This window comes from Hydra vulgaris, chromosome 08 (genome assembly GCF_038396675.1).
Source record: "Hydra vulgaris chromosome 08, alternate assembly HydraT2T_AEP".
NCBI classification, from domain to species: Eukaryota; Metazoa; Cnidaria; class Hydrozoa; order Anthoathecata; family Hydridae; genus Hydra; species Hydra vulgaris.
Genome location: NC_088927.1, coordinates 12,985,001 through 13,000,000, shown reverse-complemented (window position 1 = coordinate 13,000,000; position 15,000 = coordinate 12,985,001). Strand labels below are relative to the sequence as shown.

General features: G+C 26.8%; 1 protein-coding gene across 1 annotated transcript in view; it reads right to left on the bottom strand.

Annotated features, from left to right (window-relative positions):
- Nucleotides 1–12,400: 12,400 nt before the first annotated feature.
- LOC136083027 (leucine-rich repeat serine/threonine-protein kinase 2-like) overlaps nucleotides 12,401–15,000 on the bottom strand; it is a 30,706-nt gene continuing 28,106 nt past the window's right edge. Inside the window, exon 3 of the mRNA XM_065802438.1 lies at nucleotides 12,401–14,887. Coding sequence (XP_065658510.1) covers nucleotides 12,401–14,887 — 2,487 coding nt within the window. The remainder of the gene's footprint in view (nucleotides 14,888–15,000) is intronic.

Here is a 15,000-nt window from a genome sequence, read left to right as displayed (position 1 = left end):
GACATGTTTGCTGGGTAGTTGGATTTGCTCCAGCTGACAGCATAACAGCAGAGGATTGGATGGTCTACGAACACTTGAATATAAATAATATTAGCTTTAAGAGAATTGAAAATTTGCAGTCTGCAAAGAAAAATTCATGTATAGCCCACATAAAATACATACATAAATACATACATACACACTAAATTCGAGCAACTTTAAGGGTAGAAATTTTTCAAAGTAATTTGTTTTCTATGCACGCATACTATAATTACTCCTAATTGGTATATATTACCAAGCTCAACTAGAGTTCATACAGAAGCACCGGCAAAGTTTGTTTAACTTCGCTGATCGCATTCAAAGCGAAGGCTGATTCAATATTCCTTAAACTTCAGTTACAACTACTTCAGCTTAACGAATACGAGGTATTCCAAATTTTGGTTAAGAAGTTTTACAAATTATGAATATTTTTTAATCGTAAAACTTTAGTCACTAAATATGCACATCGCTATTCATTCCACTATTTGTTAAAAAGATTAAAATCTAATTTGAACTTTAAACCAGATTTAATATTTGTGTACAAATTGTGCAATATTCACTTTAATTTATTTTAAACTTTTACTACATATTTTAAACTTTTACTACATATAATTAACTTTATTAGAGTGATACACTTTAAAGTTTAAAGCTTAAGTATCTGGTTTTTGCTAAATTGTTTTTGTAACAATTGCTACACCAATATTTCCATTTTGGACATTATTAACAAATTGCTAATAATATCAAAAATTAGTATTTGCGCTATTTGCGTACCATAATTAATTACAAAATGATTGGTACATTTAATTACCTCATGACTACCACAAGTAATACATAATGATTGGTATTAGCGATCATTCACATGGAATTCATGTGAGAGCATAAAAAGCCATAGCGCTAAAGTTATAAATCAGATGTTACTGAGAAAACAACAAACAGTTTATAACTATTTAATTTATTTAATGAAGTGATATTTATTGTTTTTGTGTTATTTTATTGTAAACTAAATATTTGCTCCATGAATGGTTTTTATTTTTACTATTTGTCATTTGTTATTATTGTTACTATTGTTGTTTTTTTTTACACTGTTTTTCTATTATATATATTTTTATGATCAGTTTTTATTATTTGGTTATACATAATTATACATAATATAATATACACATAAACTTTTTTATATTGCCATTTATTATTACTGTTAGTGTAATTATTATAACTTTTAATATTTGGTGTAATTGCATTTATCAGATTATTGTTTGAGGGACACACCATCAATTATAGTCATTTCATAATTATTTAATTATTATTATCATCATTGCGTATAATAGTAATTACTATTATCGTATAATGGTAACTAAATTTGTTAATATTATTATTGATAATGATTTTTATCTTAACTTGATTATATACATATTTATAATGGGAACATTACTTAGAAAAATAAATATTGTGCTGAGAAATTTATTGCATTTAAACATTACCTTTTTTGAAAAAAGGTAAGTCCGATTTTGCACCATTTTGACAAAAATACGACTAAAGAGGATAAAGCTTCTTGCAAGCATTGTAAGAATGTACTCAATACACAACAGTACTCAACTTCTACTTTTCATTCGCATCTTAAAGCAAAACATGGAGTTATTAACACACAGTTTGAGGAAAACAAAAGAAGAGCTGCAGAAAAAAAAATTATCTAGTTCAGCAAAAAAAGCAAAAAATGTTGTTGGTCAATCCTCAACAATCCTCAATAATCAGAGCACTTCAAGCTAAACCCTATGACGACATTCTATCTAGTGTCAACTAATGGTTTCATTAGATTTATCAAATCAATCAACCCAAAGCATAAGGGTCATCTGAGAGTTTTTTCAGGAGTTTGCCAAGTTGTTACTTTAACAAGATCAAATCTCAACACTACAAATGTTGATAAACTGGTTTACATAGTTGATATGATTAAGTTAAATATAGCATTTAAAATAAACATTACTATCGGTGGTCTATATCTTTATAAAAAAATTAACAATACCTTACTATTTTATTTTATAACATGTTATCCGTACTTAATTTTTTGCAGTGTAAAGCTTTACATCTCCTTTAAACTTTCTTTGCGTAGCATAACTATATTTATCCACACAATAATGCTTACAAACATGCCTACAATATTGAATGGTGCCAGGAACATCAGCAATTTTTTGCTTTACTAATTTATTAAAATTAGCAACCTAAACAATATATAAATAAATAACTCAATGACTTGAATAACATAAATACATCAAAGTGATTCAAAAAAACTTGTGATCAGTCAATTATGTTTAAATGATTGTTAATGTTGTTTAACGCATTTAAAAGCCATCTTGTTTTTAATAAATGTTCATTTTTTTTACTTATAAACAAACTCGTCTTGTTACAAAAATTTTTTTTTTTTTTGTTAATTCACCTCCTCAAGGCCAAGAAGGTCACAGATGAGGAGGCCGCTTATTTGTGGTATAACCCTCTAACTCTATTACTCCGAAACACAAACCTCGATGAACAAGGGAGCTGCGCGGAGAAACAAGTCGAGCGCGGTACTACCAGGGACGTGGTGAGGATCGAACTCGGAACCTCTTGCCTATGAAACGAGCGCTCTACCACTACACCACTACCGCAAGTTTGCTAAATATATCATTTAAAAATAGAACTTGTAACTCTTGTTACCAACTAATGATCATTATATAAAATGTAACAATAAAAAATACAAATGCAACTTTTTTTCAATAATTGGCAAAACAAATTAATGATACAAATTGAAAGCACACACATATATATATATATATATATATATATATATATATATATATATATATATATATATATATATATATATATATATATATATATATATATATATATATATATATATATATATATATATATATATATATATATATATATATATATAAATATATATATATATATATATATATATATATATATATATATATATATATATATATATATATATATATATATATATATATATGTTTTTATTAATTTTAATTACTTTGAAAAATATGTTGGTGTTCTGATTTCAAATTGTCACAAAAACTAAAAGTTGAACTTTTGCAGGTTATTGTTTTAGCTACTAGAGTGCATTAAAATATTACCCATACGCCAATCACCAACTTAAAAAACCTCTCATATTTAGTGGTGATTTTGAATAAAACTGTATTAACCTTTTGTATTTAAAAATGATTAATTTTATCAAAAATACTCTTTTATAAAATATGTTCTTGTAGATGGTAAAGACCAGCATAAATTTGTAGAATATTCTAATGGTAAAGCTACATCTTAAAACAACTTTTTTTTTTTACTTATTGCGCTCTCATCAATGGAGACTTGCTGCCCCATGCCAAACCCTCATTCGATATAGTGAATTGTAGAACATTAATTGGCTTTAGTACATTGACTATCTTATAGCCCACAGCTGCAAGGAAGTGACGCTACATCAACTGAAGGTTTCGTATGCAGCAAATCTTAAAGTCTTACTGATGTAGGTATGTGCGTATTCAATGAGTTACGGCACCAATTATGTAATAAAAATCTTTAACCATTTTATCAAAGCGTGCTTAGTGTTTCAGTTGTAAGGATATATTTTGTTGTGGTATTTTTTAGAATTTTATATCAACACTGATATTTTTAAAAAAGTAGAAGAGTTTAACTTTGTTTTTGAATAGTTTTTTTTTGTAACCTACACCGCTTTTATTGAAATAACTTTTCTTAAAAATTTTTTTTGATTAGTTGTTGATCAGATATCAAATGTGCATGCCAAATTTTATTAAAAAAAAATAATGTAGCATTTATATTAACAAGAATGTTGAAAATTTAAAGTATTTAATTTTAAAAGCAAGTTGTGCCTTTTTTGAAAATTAAAGTATGCGAAGAATTTAATACTTTTTTACGCATATTAATCGAAAATTGATACTTCAATATTCTCCTGCGGCAATTACCCCGGCACTGCCGGCAATTACCTTTCGTGTTTAGATATACTACAAAAAGAAGAATCATACTAAGATCACCGTTAAGATTATATTATAATTGTTAATCACCGTTAAGATCATATTATAATTGAAGTAAGTATATAGAATAGTTGTATATATATTTTTATTAGATAAGTAGAAAGGATTTAAATTTTTATTAGGTGAAGTAGCAAGGATTATATGTAGAAAGGATTTAAATTTTTTAAATCGTTTATATTTTGTTTGTTTTAGCTTTTCTTTTAGCAGTTTTATTATTTTATTTTTTAGAAGGAAATCAAATCAAAATCAAATCAAATCAATATATTTTCACTTTAATAATAACTGTATATATATACAATCGTGCGGGATATTTACAAACAGTTATAAACTGATGACGCGTAAAGACCTATGATGGTATAAATATAGCATAATAATAATGATAATAATAATAAGTAATAAAAAATAAATAAAAATAAATAGTAATAATGATAGTAATAAATAGTAATAATAATATTAAATACAGTAATATAATAAGTACTATCTATATATTTTACTATATATAGGTATATATTTTATTATAATATAGTTTTATGATAATCACCATAATATATATAGATAAATATATATTCTATATATTTATCTATATATATTATAGTGATTATCATAAGGATAAATGCAAAAAAAAAATAAATAAAAAATATAAAAATCATAACAATATCAATAACAAAAATATAACAGTAAAAAGATGGAAAGAAAAGAAGAAGCGTCAAAGAAGTAGAAGTCATAGGAGTTTTGTTGTGATCCAGCATTTTTCAAACAGAAAAATTGAAATGCAATTAAAGTAATAGATAAAAAAAATTAAAAAAAATAAAAAAAAATTGTTATAGAGAATTAAGCGGGACGATTGCATAGAAAATAGTTTATTGTTTATTTATTAGATGTTATATGGTTTAGTAGTGCCACAAATTTTAGAGCCATATAACTTTACAGGATGATGAAAATGAGGGTACTTGATTGTGACTAAATGAACATTTATATACTTTTATGTTTTATTTTTAGTTTTGTGTTTTTAATTCTATTTTATTTTTATTTTATGAGTTTTATATTTTTATTTCTATTTTTGGTTTTATATTTTTATTCTTATTTTTACTTTTATTTATGAGTTATTTTTATTTATTTCTATGTTACTTTTATTATATTAAAAATTTAGTTATAGAGAATAACTAGGGGGTGATTGCATAACTGATAGTTCATTGATAATTTTTACTGAAGATAAATTTGTTTACATGGGTTATAAAGACATTTCTATTTGATATTTTGGAGAATATTTTTTTAGTTTCAACAGGAAGAGAGTTCCAACATAAAATTGATTGATACTTGATTGACTGATGCCATACTTGTGTGTTTGTTTTAAAGGCATAGAAAGACTACAATAAGAGACAGACCTAAGTTTATAACTATGAACATCATTTGTGAATTTAAAATAGCTAGTGAAGCAGCTAGGCGTATTATGGTGGACAATGTCCCATACAAGAACACAGTTTGATAAGTAGATAAGTTTGTCAAGCTTTAAAATTTTAGAAAGATTATACAGTATGTCAGAACTAAAACTGTTAGGTTGAAAGTGAATTATTCTTAAAGATTTATTCTGGAGATTTATAAGGTTTTTTTTCATAAATAGATGGACTTTGTCCCCATATCTGACAACCATAGCGTAGGTGGGAGTTAAAAATAGCATGCCAAATATTCACAAGGGTTTCGTAATTCACAAAATGCCTTAATTTGTTAAGCATTCCATTTGCTCGACTTAATTTGTTTGATATGGACTTAATTTGTTGAATGAACAAAAGATTTTCATCTGTAGATGGCCAGATATTTTACTTTATCTACAATATTTAGTTTTTGACCACTAATTCTAAAATTAAGTTTTTTGGTAATTTTTTTGCCTTGAGATTTAAATAGAACTAATTCAGTTTTTTTGACATTCAAAGATATTTTGTTTGATCGCAGCCATTGAACCAGTGATGCTAGGTCATAATTTAGGTACTTATTTAGCTTTTTTAAAGACTTATCTTCAATCAGAAGGTTAGTGTCATCAGCAAAATGATACACCTTTGAGTATTTAATACAAGTGTTTAAATCATTTATGTAGATAAGGAAAAAGAAGCGGACCCAGAGTTGAACCCTGAGGAACACCTATAGATGTAAACTTAGTAGTGGATGAGATATTACCAATAGTAACACTTTGTAAACGATGGTTTAGATATGACTTAAACCAGTTCAGTGCAATTCCCCTTACACCATAATGATACAGTTTTGATAATAAAATTTCATGGTTGACAGTATCAAAAGCTTTTTGCAGGTCAACAAATACTCCACCAGCAAATTGCTTTTGATCCAAAGCCTCACGTATGGTTTCAGTTATATCTATGAGTGCTTGGTTAGTAGAGTGTTTCTTTCGGAATCCAAATTGCAGACTATATAAGCTATCTGATCGATTTAAAAAGCTGAGCAGCCTGTTATACATAAATTTTTCAATTAGTTTACCTATATTTGAGAGTAAGGATATAGGCTGATAGTTACATGGATCTTGTTTACAGCCGCTTTTAAAAATTGGAACAACATCTGCAACTTTTAATAAGTCAGGGAATATCCCTGATTGAAAAGATTGATTTATTATAATACTCAAGGGGAAGCTCAATTCTTGAGATGCTAAGGTCATTATTTTTGAAGGAATGCTATTGGGACCGGTGCTTTTTTTTGGATTCATGAGGGAAATATAGTCATTTACTTCTTGAGGAGTAACTGGAGATATAAAAAAAGTATCAGGATTTTGATTTTTCAAATAGTGGCTGAAGTGAAATCTAGGAGGCATAATTTCTTTAGAAAGTTTATCTGCAATTGAAGAGAAGTAATCATTAAAAGTGTTTGCAATTATTTTCTTGTTAGTTATAGTTTTATTATTGATATTTAAACTATCTATATTATTGTTGATCTTTGATTTAATATAAATAATACTCCTTATTCCTTTCCAGATATTTTTAAGGTTATTTAAGTTTTTATTAAAGTAGGTTGAATAATATGATTTTTTTGAGTATCGCAGTAGGTTACTAATTTGATTTCTGTAATATTTGAATTTTTGAAAGTATTGTAGCTTTAAATTCTCATTTTTACATTTTATAAACTTCTTGTGCAACTTATTTTTAATTTGTATTGACATAATGATTCCATTAGTAATCCATGGCTTTGATAAAGATTTATTAGCTTTTTTGGTTGACATTTTAAAAGGGGCGTGATTATCAAGTAATCTTTTAAGTGCATCCAAGAACTTTGAAGTAGAGTTATGAACACAGTAGTTTAAATGGTTTATTGGAAGCCAATCAGTTTCTTTAAGGTCTTTTAAAAAACTTTTTTCGTCAAAATTTTTAAAACATCTACGATATAATTTAAAATGAGACTGTTTTAAGTTCTTGGATGGAAAGGATATGGGCTGAACAAGATGGTCAGCAAGACAAACTGTTAGGTTGCCTGATTTAGTATTTGGAGTGTGAAAGTTTACAAATATATTATCTATGAGAGTCTTCGATTTTGGGGTAATTCTGGTTTATTGAGTAATTAATGGTAAGAGGTAGAAAGAGCACATAAGATATAGAAAGTAAGAAACATCATAGAAGTAAACATATTTTAAAAGATTAATGTTGAAGTCTCCTAAAAGAACTATATTTTTATTCTCTAGTGATAACTTGTCAAGTAAGGTTTGTATATAAGTGATATTAAACTCACTAGTGCTCATACATGGGTGGCGATAAATGCAACCTACATTAATATTTTTTTCTGATGGCAGTAAAATTTCAATAAAGGTTGATTCTAGTTCTTTGTTGTTCTGGATTATGAGGTCAGATTTTAAGTTATAATTTAATTCAGATTTTATATATATAATAGTTCCTCCTTTATTAGAATGTGAATCAGTATGTTCAAAGACATAGCCATTAAAAGCAATACCAGTTCTAAGTGTTATGTTACGATTTAAGCGAGTTTCAGATATAGCAATGATATTAGGTTTATTATTCATAAGGGAAAGCAGAAGTTTTAGATCATCAAGGTAATATGTCAGGGATGATATATTTACATGTAAATAGGTTTTTGAATCAATACTTGTTATACTCTGTTGTATCATAGTATTTACAATTAATATTATAATTGTCAAGTTTATTTTGAAAAAGATTATTTAGGTTAGATGAAGTGTCATAAAATAAATTATGAGTAGAAGTGTTTGCACCATTTATAGTGACCTTAAAATCCTTATCTGTAAGGGAAGAGTATGGTAGAGTGTTATTTAAGCAATTAAAACAGTACCAATAGCCAGTTTCAGTCATCAAAGAGTTGTAGAATTTTTTATCAACATTATTACACCTAATGTGGATCCACTTATTGCAAGAGTCGCACTGTATAGCTTTTTGATTGCATGTTACGGTTTTATAACAAACACAACAAGGAGATTTAACAACCATATTATTCACTTCAGCATTTAGGATAATGAAGATGAGAAAAGGGTACTTGGTTGAACTAAATTTATATTTGTATTTTTATTAGGTTTTTATTTCTATTTTTAATTTTGAGTTTTATATTTTTATTTTTAATTTAAGAGTTATATATTTTATTTACAGAATTTTATATTTTTATTTATGACTTTTATACTTTTATTTTATACAAGTTTTATTGTATTATTGGTATCAAATTTTAGTCTATATTTTAATTACAGATACTAGTGAACCCGATGCAATACTGTGTGTGAGATTTTGATGAAAAGTAAAGAATGTAACCCTTTTGAAACTTATATATTCAAACAGAAATAATGTATTAAATAATTGTGTTATAAAATATAGTAACTTATAAGAATCAGATAATGATAAATAATATAATAGATATAATATAAATACTATATAAGCATTATGATACTGTATAAATAATCTTTATATTTAAATAATAAGTCTAAATAATCTAAGATTATAGAGTAAAGTATAACTATAAGTATATAAGTTTAAAATATAAATAAGATTTATAATGTAACTATACTGCTATAGTATAAATATAAGTGATATAATAAGATAAATAAGATAAATATAAGTGATAAATAAGATATATATGACAAGATAAAACTTGTATATACATATAAATATATACATACATATCTACACACACATATATATACATACATATACATATAAATATATCCATACATAAGTATGCACATATATATAATCATAAAACAAACATGTAGTCAAAATATATATATATATAATATAGATAATTTATATACTATGGAGTAATATATAGATCAAATTATGAGTATTATAATAGAAGTAACAAAAGTTAATAATGAACAACAGCAAAAATTTAAAACTGGAGTAATTTTCAATGAACGGTATCTTTGACTAATTGAAGGAAATTATTTGTATGGATGTTAGGGGTATGGATGTTAGGGGTATGGATGTTTTTTAAAGTTATACTAATGCTATTTCCATAAAATGGTTATTACTACTTTAAAATTTCTGTGATACTATTAACTATTTTTGTTCTTTTTTAGAAAATTTAGAAAAATTAAATTAAAATTTTGTGCCAACACTGATATGGCATGTCACATATTATTATATGTAAAGATTAAATTTTGTTATGAGGATTACAGTTGAAAAAAAAAAGGTAAGGAGTATTGTTTGTCAATATATATTTTGTTTATTTTGAATCTTTTTAAATTTTCTTGCGTCATTTTTAAAATTTTTGTTTGTACACGTTTATTGTTTGCATTTATGCTTTTTTGATATGTATGTGTATCTGGTAATTTATGCTTTACAGTTGTTTTATCAATGTGTTTTTATAATAATGTAAAGTGTTTTTTATTGTTTGTGTATGTGTCAATATATGTTATATAACTGTTTTTAAAATGTGTTTAAATATGTATATAAGGTATATATTTAACCTTATATACATATTTAAACACATTTATTGTGTTTAAAGTTGGTACATATGTTTATATTATGTTGTTTCAAAGTGCCGTGACTTTGTAAACGTGTAGAGTAAGATTTGTCAACTTTGCCAGCCAAGTGATGTATATATAACAGAGGGTTACATGATAGTCTTTAGTGTCAAAAAGTACATAATAATGTATTTTAATAACATTTTGCTTAATGTTGTTACTTATGTTCTGTTAAATAAGAATGTTATCTTAACTTACTGTTATAAACATATTATATTAACTTATGGTGTGTGCTATTGTTGTGTGTTGTTGCTGTAATGTGTTTTTGTTATCTTTTGAGTTAATAAATATTTGGCTTATCTTCATGTTGGTGTTTATTGTTAAAAATGGTAAATAGGTAATTTTATCAAAAATCGCTGCCTTTAATCATTCACTAAAAGCCAATACAAATTATTTTGCCATATATACAATTTGTTTTATCTCAATTTGATTTTTTGTCTTTAGCGCTGTTTACTACATGATTTTGCTATAAATATTTTGGAATCATGATGTACCAGCATTAATTATTTTGTAAAAGCTAACATGAAATAATAAAATTTTACAACTACTACTCTGGTAAATTACAACAGCTAACATATATGCCAAAGCAAATGAGACAGTTGTTTTCAATTATTTTGACCTTTTGTCAACCTGACAATCCTTTGCATCTCTGGAATACATACAAAGCTTTTATGATGGAAGATTTCATTCACCACTCAGTCCCACTTCTAATAGCTGAATAAGCTACTCTTCATCAAAGTGAAAAGATTATAAATCAAAGTGGTAAAACGCTGGCTGATTACAATCTGCCTGTTATTGATGAGTTTATGCGCCTAAATCTAGAAAATTTTGATGAAAATGTTCAACAATCTATTGACGAAGTATATATATATATATTATATATATATATATATATACCGATTATAGTCTTTTTGATTTTCAACTGATTAATGAGGTTTTTGTTTTCGACCGATTTGTTTTTCAACCTATTTTATAGATTTTCATTTTCAACCGATTTGAGATAAATTAATTTTAAACCTATTATTTGGTCTTTCTTTTTAACGATGCTTTTTTCACACTATAAATTAAAAAAAAAAAAAATTAACAATCAATAAGTTTTCCAAGCATTTATTGAACCTTATACCTCCTGATTCTGAAGACAGCGCTTCAACCACTGCGCCAACGCTGATCAAATTTGACTCGTATTCAAATCAACAACAAAAAATACAAAGTACATACTGGAAAAGTGAAGTTGTAAAATTGAAAATACAGTAGGTTAAAAATTCAGTAGGTCAAAAATACAATAGGTCAATGATTTAGTAGGTTGGAAAAGCAGCAGTATATGAGTTTTTTTTTGCCAATTAGAGACAAAAAAAAAATCCTTAATAATTGACATTTGCTAGCTATACTTCAAAACTTGCCGACTATACTTCAAAACTTGCCAAATTAAATGCTAAATGTACAAATGTGCCAACTCAAATATAACATATATAACAGCTTTGGGGTGGAGGTGGGGGTGGTGAGGGGGTTGGGATAATCCCTACACTCCCTGTTTGGGATGGCCCTGAATAGAATGTTTCTACTTTTCAAACTATTTTCACGAATAAAAAAATAATTAAATATTCAAAATGTTTACGGTTTTAAATCTGATATTGTTATTGTAGCTAGATATATGTATTTTTTTAATTTCAAATTTCAATCGCAAATAAGAGAATTTTAGAAGACTACAATTCTTTTGTTCAAATAATTAAAAAAAAAATAGCTAAAAACAAATTGCGTATTTATAGAAATTGTTTAATCTTGATATCGCTTTAAATTAAATGAAAAAATAAAGCAATGGTATTGCATTTTTCAAATTCTATCCGAGATTTCTTGTAATGCAATTTTTAGTAAGAAGCTTATATTATGTGTAAACAGCATAAAAGATATAAATAGAAACATTTGTATGGCTAACTTTTGTGAATCTTTTGAGTATATAAAATAAATTTAACATACGAGTAACTTAACTGGATGTTTTTATTAAGTTTATTGGTAAATTTACTGCAATTTATTTTATCCGTTCAGTAAATCTAACTAAATCTAACTTTAAAATATTATTGGCTTCCACACAGAGATTTAAGTAATTTAAATTCAAAAGTGCATTATGTTGAACAGTAATCTCCGCGCAAGAGAGCAAGCGATCATACTTCTATTCAAAAAATAAATTTAGCATGACTTAATTTACAACCCCTAATAAAAAACTTAGACAAGAATATTACTTTTAAGAATGGCCAAACGAAATGCTATATTAGACAAAAAAATTTCAAAAAAATTTCAAAAAAAAAAAAAAAAAAAAATTTTTTTTAAGAAAATACAAATTGTGAAGGTGTAAAAAGCAATACGCTTAACTACAGCCCTGTATTATAACAAACATACCTTGGTCATCTTTGTCATCGCAAGCTATCCAAATTTGGTTATACTTTTCTACATAACATAACTCACGTGGGTTATGTATAGAAGATAATGTTTTCAGTCCAAAAACCAATTGAAAAGTTGGAGACAGTAACACACTTAAAGCATCTTTAGCTTGAGGTCTTTTGGAAGGCTCTTGATGCCACAATAATATCATCAACTTTGTTAAATGAACCAATCCATAAAATGCATGAGGAATGTCATAAAATACTGGTCGAAATCCCATTTTGACATTCTGATCGATTTCATATGCTTCTGAAACATCGTGAAAAGGCCTTTTATATGCAATTAACTCATAAATAACAATTCCAAATGAGTATATATCAACACTAGAATTATATTCATCTAAAGATGATCGGTACAAAATCATTTCTGGAGCAGTGTAACCTTTGGTGCCATATAATGTTTTCATACCAGACGGACTCATGAAGTTTGCTGTACCAAAATCAGTTAACTTTATATTGATTTTTGCATTATGATTAAGCGAGAATAATAAAATATTATCTGATTTTATATCGCGATGAATAATATACTTTTTATGCATAAAAGCTATAGCACTTGCTATTTGCTGACAAATTCGAAACTTGACAATTCTAGGAATAACTTCGCGCTTTTTGTGAATGACAGATGATAAAGAACCACGACTAGCACGTTCCATCACAACACATAATTCTGGTTTCAGTGAGAAACCTAAAAATTGAATTATATACGGGTGATGACGCAACTTACTGAGCATTATAACTTCTTGTCGAATATTGTAAAACTGATTCAATGATGATAAGAGTACATCTGAGTTGACCATATTAAGTTCATAAAACTTTATTGCAGAATTAATTTTGTTTTTACATTTGCCACTGTACACTTTTCCATATTGTCCTTCTCCCAGTTTATATTTCTCATTTTGTTCGCATTGAAAATCGTTAGAAGTAAATTTCATTGTTTTTGGTAAATCTTGGAAAGTAAGATCTGGACAAAATTCCTCTATGTTTACTGTTCTTGGATTATGAAGTTGTTCACACATTACCTTACAAACATTTTCTTCTGAAGATTTATATATTTTTTCAAAAGCAGTACTTATATTAAAAGTGTAAGGTTGGTTTAAACCCAAACTTGTGCAAACAGGACATGCTAATGAAGAAACAACAGTACCTGAATACAAAAGACCCTCATACCACTCTTCCAAAAGTGTTCTAATATGATCAACAATATAGCCGAGAACACGATAGCCTAGAGGGGATTTAGATACACGTATTTCAATTGTTTCTTGATCTGGTTTTACTGTGCTATGTAACTGTTGTATGGAAAAATACAATTGTGGGTGGTTAAATATAATACCTTTGTTCCAGCAACTTAAATAGCCTTTGTCTAAAAGATATGCTAGTTCATTGCAATCATTAAAATATTCTTCATATTCTTCATCATTATTTGAAAGCTCCTTAATAAATTGAGCATTGACTTCATCATCTTCTTCCGATTGATTTTTTTCATGATCTTGTTTTGAAATAAATTCAGTTGTAGCATTCAAGGAATCTGTAAAGTCAATATTTTTTGAATCATTTTGATTTACTTCATTATCTGCATTAAAACTAAAAGTTAAATTATCTTTTTCTGCAACTCCGTCACTTGTATTTGCTTTAAATTTAAGGATAACACAATCTACAAGTTCTTGCAATACATTCAATACATCATTTTCGAGATAGTGCAAACTAGGTGTTGGACAATTTTCCACGATAGGAAAATTATCTTTGTCATTCATTTTACTAAAATCACCATTAGATTTATAAAAGTCTTTGCAGCCTTGTTCAATATTAGTTTTACAAGTCATACTAGCTGTAAATAATTGATTACTTGCACCAACATAACTTAGTGGAGAGTTAACATATCCCTTATTAATGTGCACTTCCGAATGTGAATTACAATCTTTTAAGTCTTTTAGCGAGTCAGAGTTGCTCATACAATTTCTCTCTAAAGAGGATTTTTCAAAACAATTATTTATAAAAAAACAATTTGTTTTTGATTCTGATGAAAATGTGTGATCTTGATCTAAAGATTGTGTGCCATTTGTATTTAAAAACTCTTCACATAAAACAGAATCACAGTTATTCTTTTGTACATTTTCTACTGAAAGAACTTTAGGCTTTAATTCGGTTTTTGGATTAGATAACATTTCTTTAGTTATTAACAAAAAACGAGTAATAAATCGAGCCCAAAATCCATATGGCACGCAATTAAAAAAATAGTAACGAGTAAGAAGACTGCTTGAGTCAAATGTATGTTTTGGAGAAATTATTGAAAGTTTTGATGGAACAAGAATTCTGTGATCATCAATTTCACAAGCAACCTGGAAACGCCATAGTAACCTTAAATATTTTCTTATTGTGTCCTGATTATCACTGCCCCAATCTCTCCCTAAAATCAACTTCAAAACAAAAAATTACTGTGGCAAACAACAACATTATAACTAATTATAAGAGAATAAAAATTAAGTAACATTTAAATAATAAATAAAATAACTAAATAACTAATAGCTAA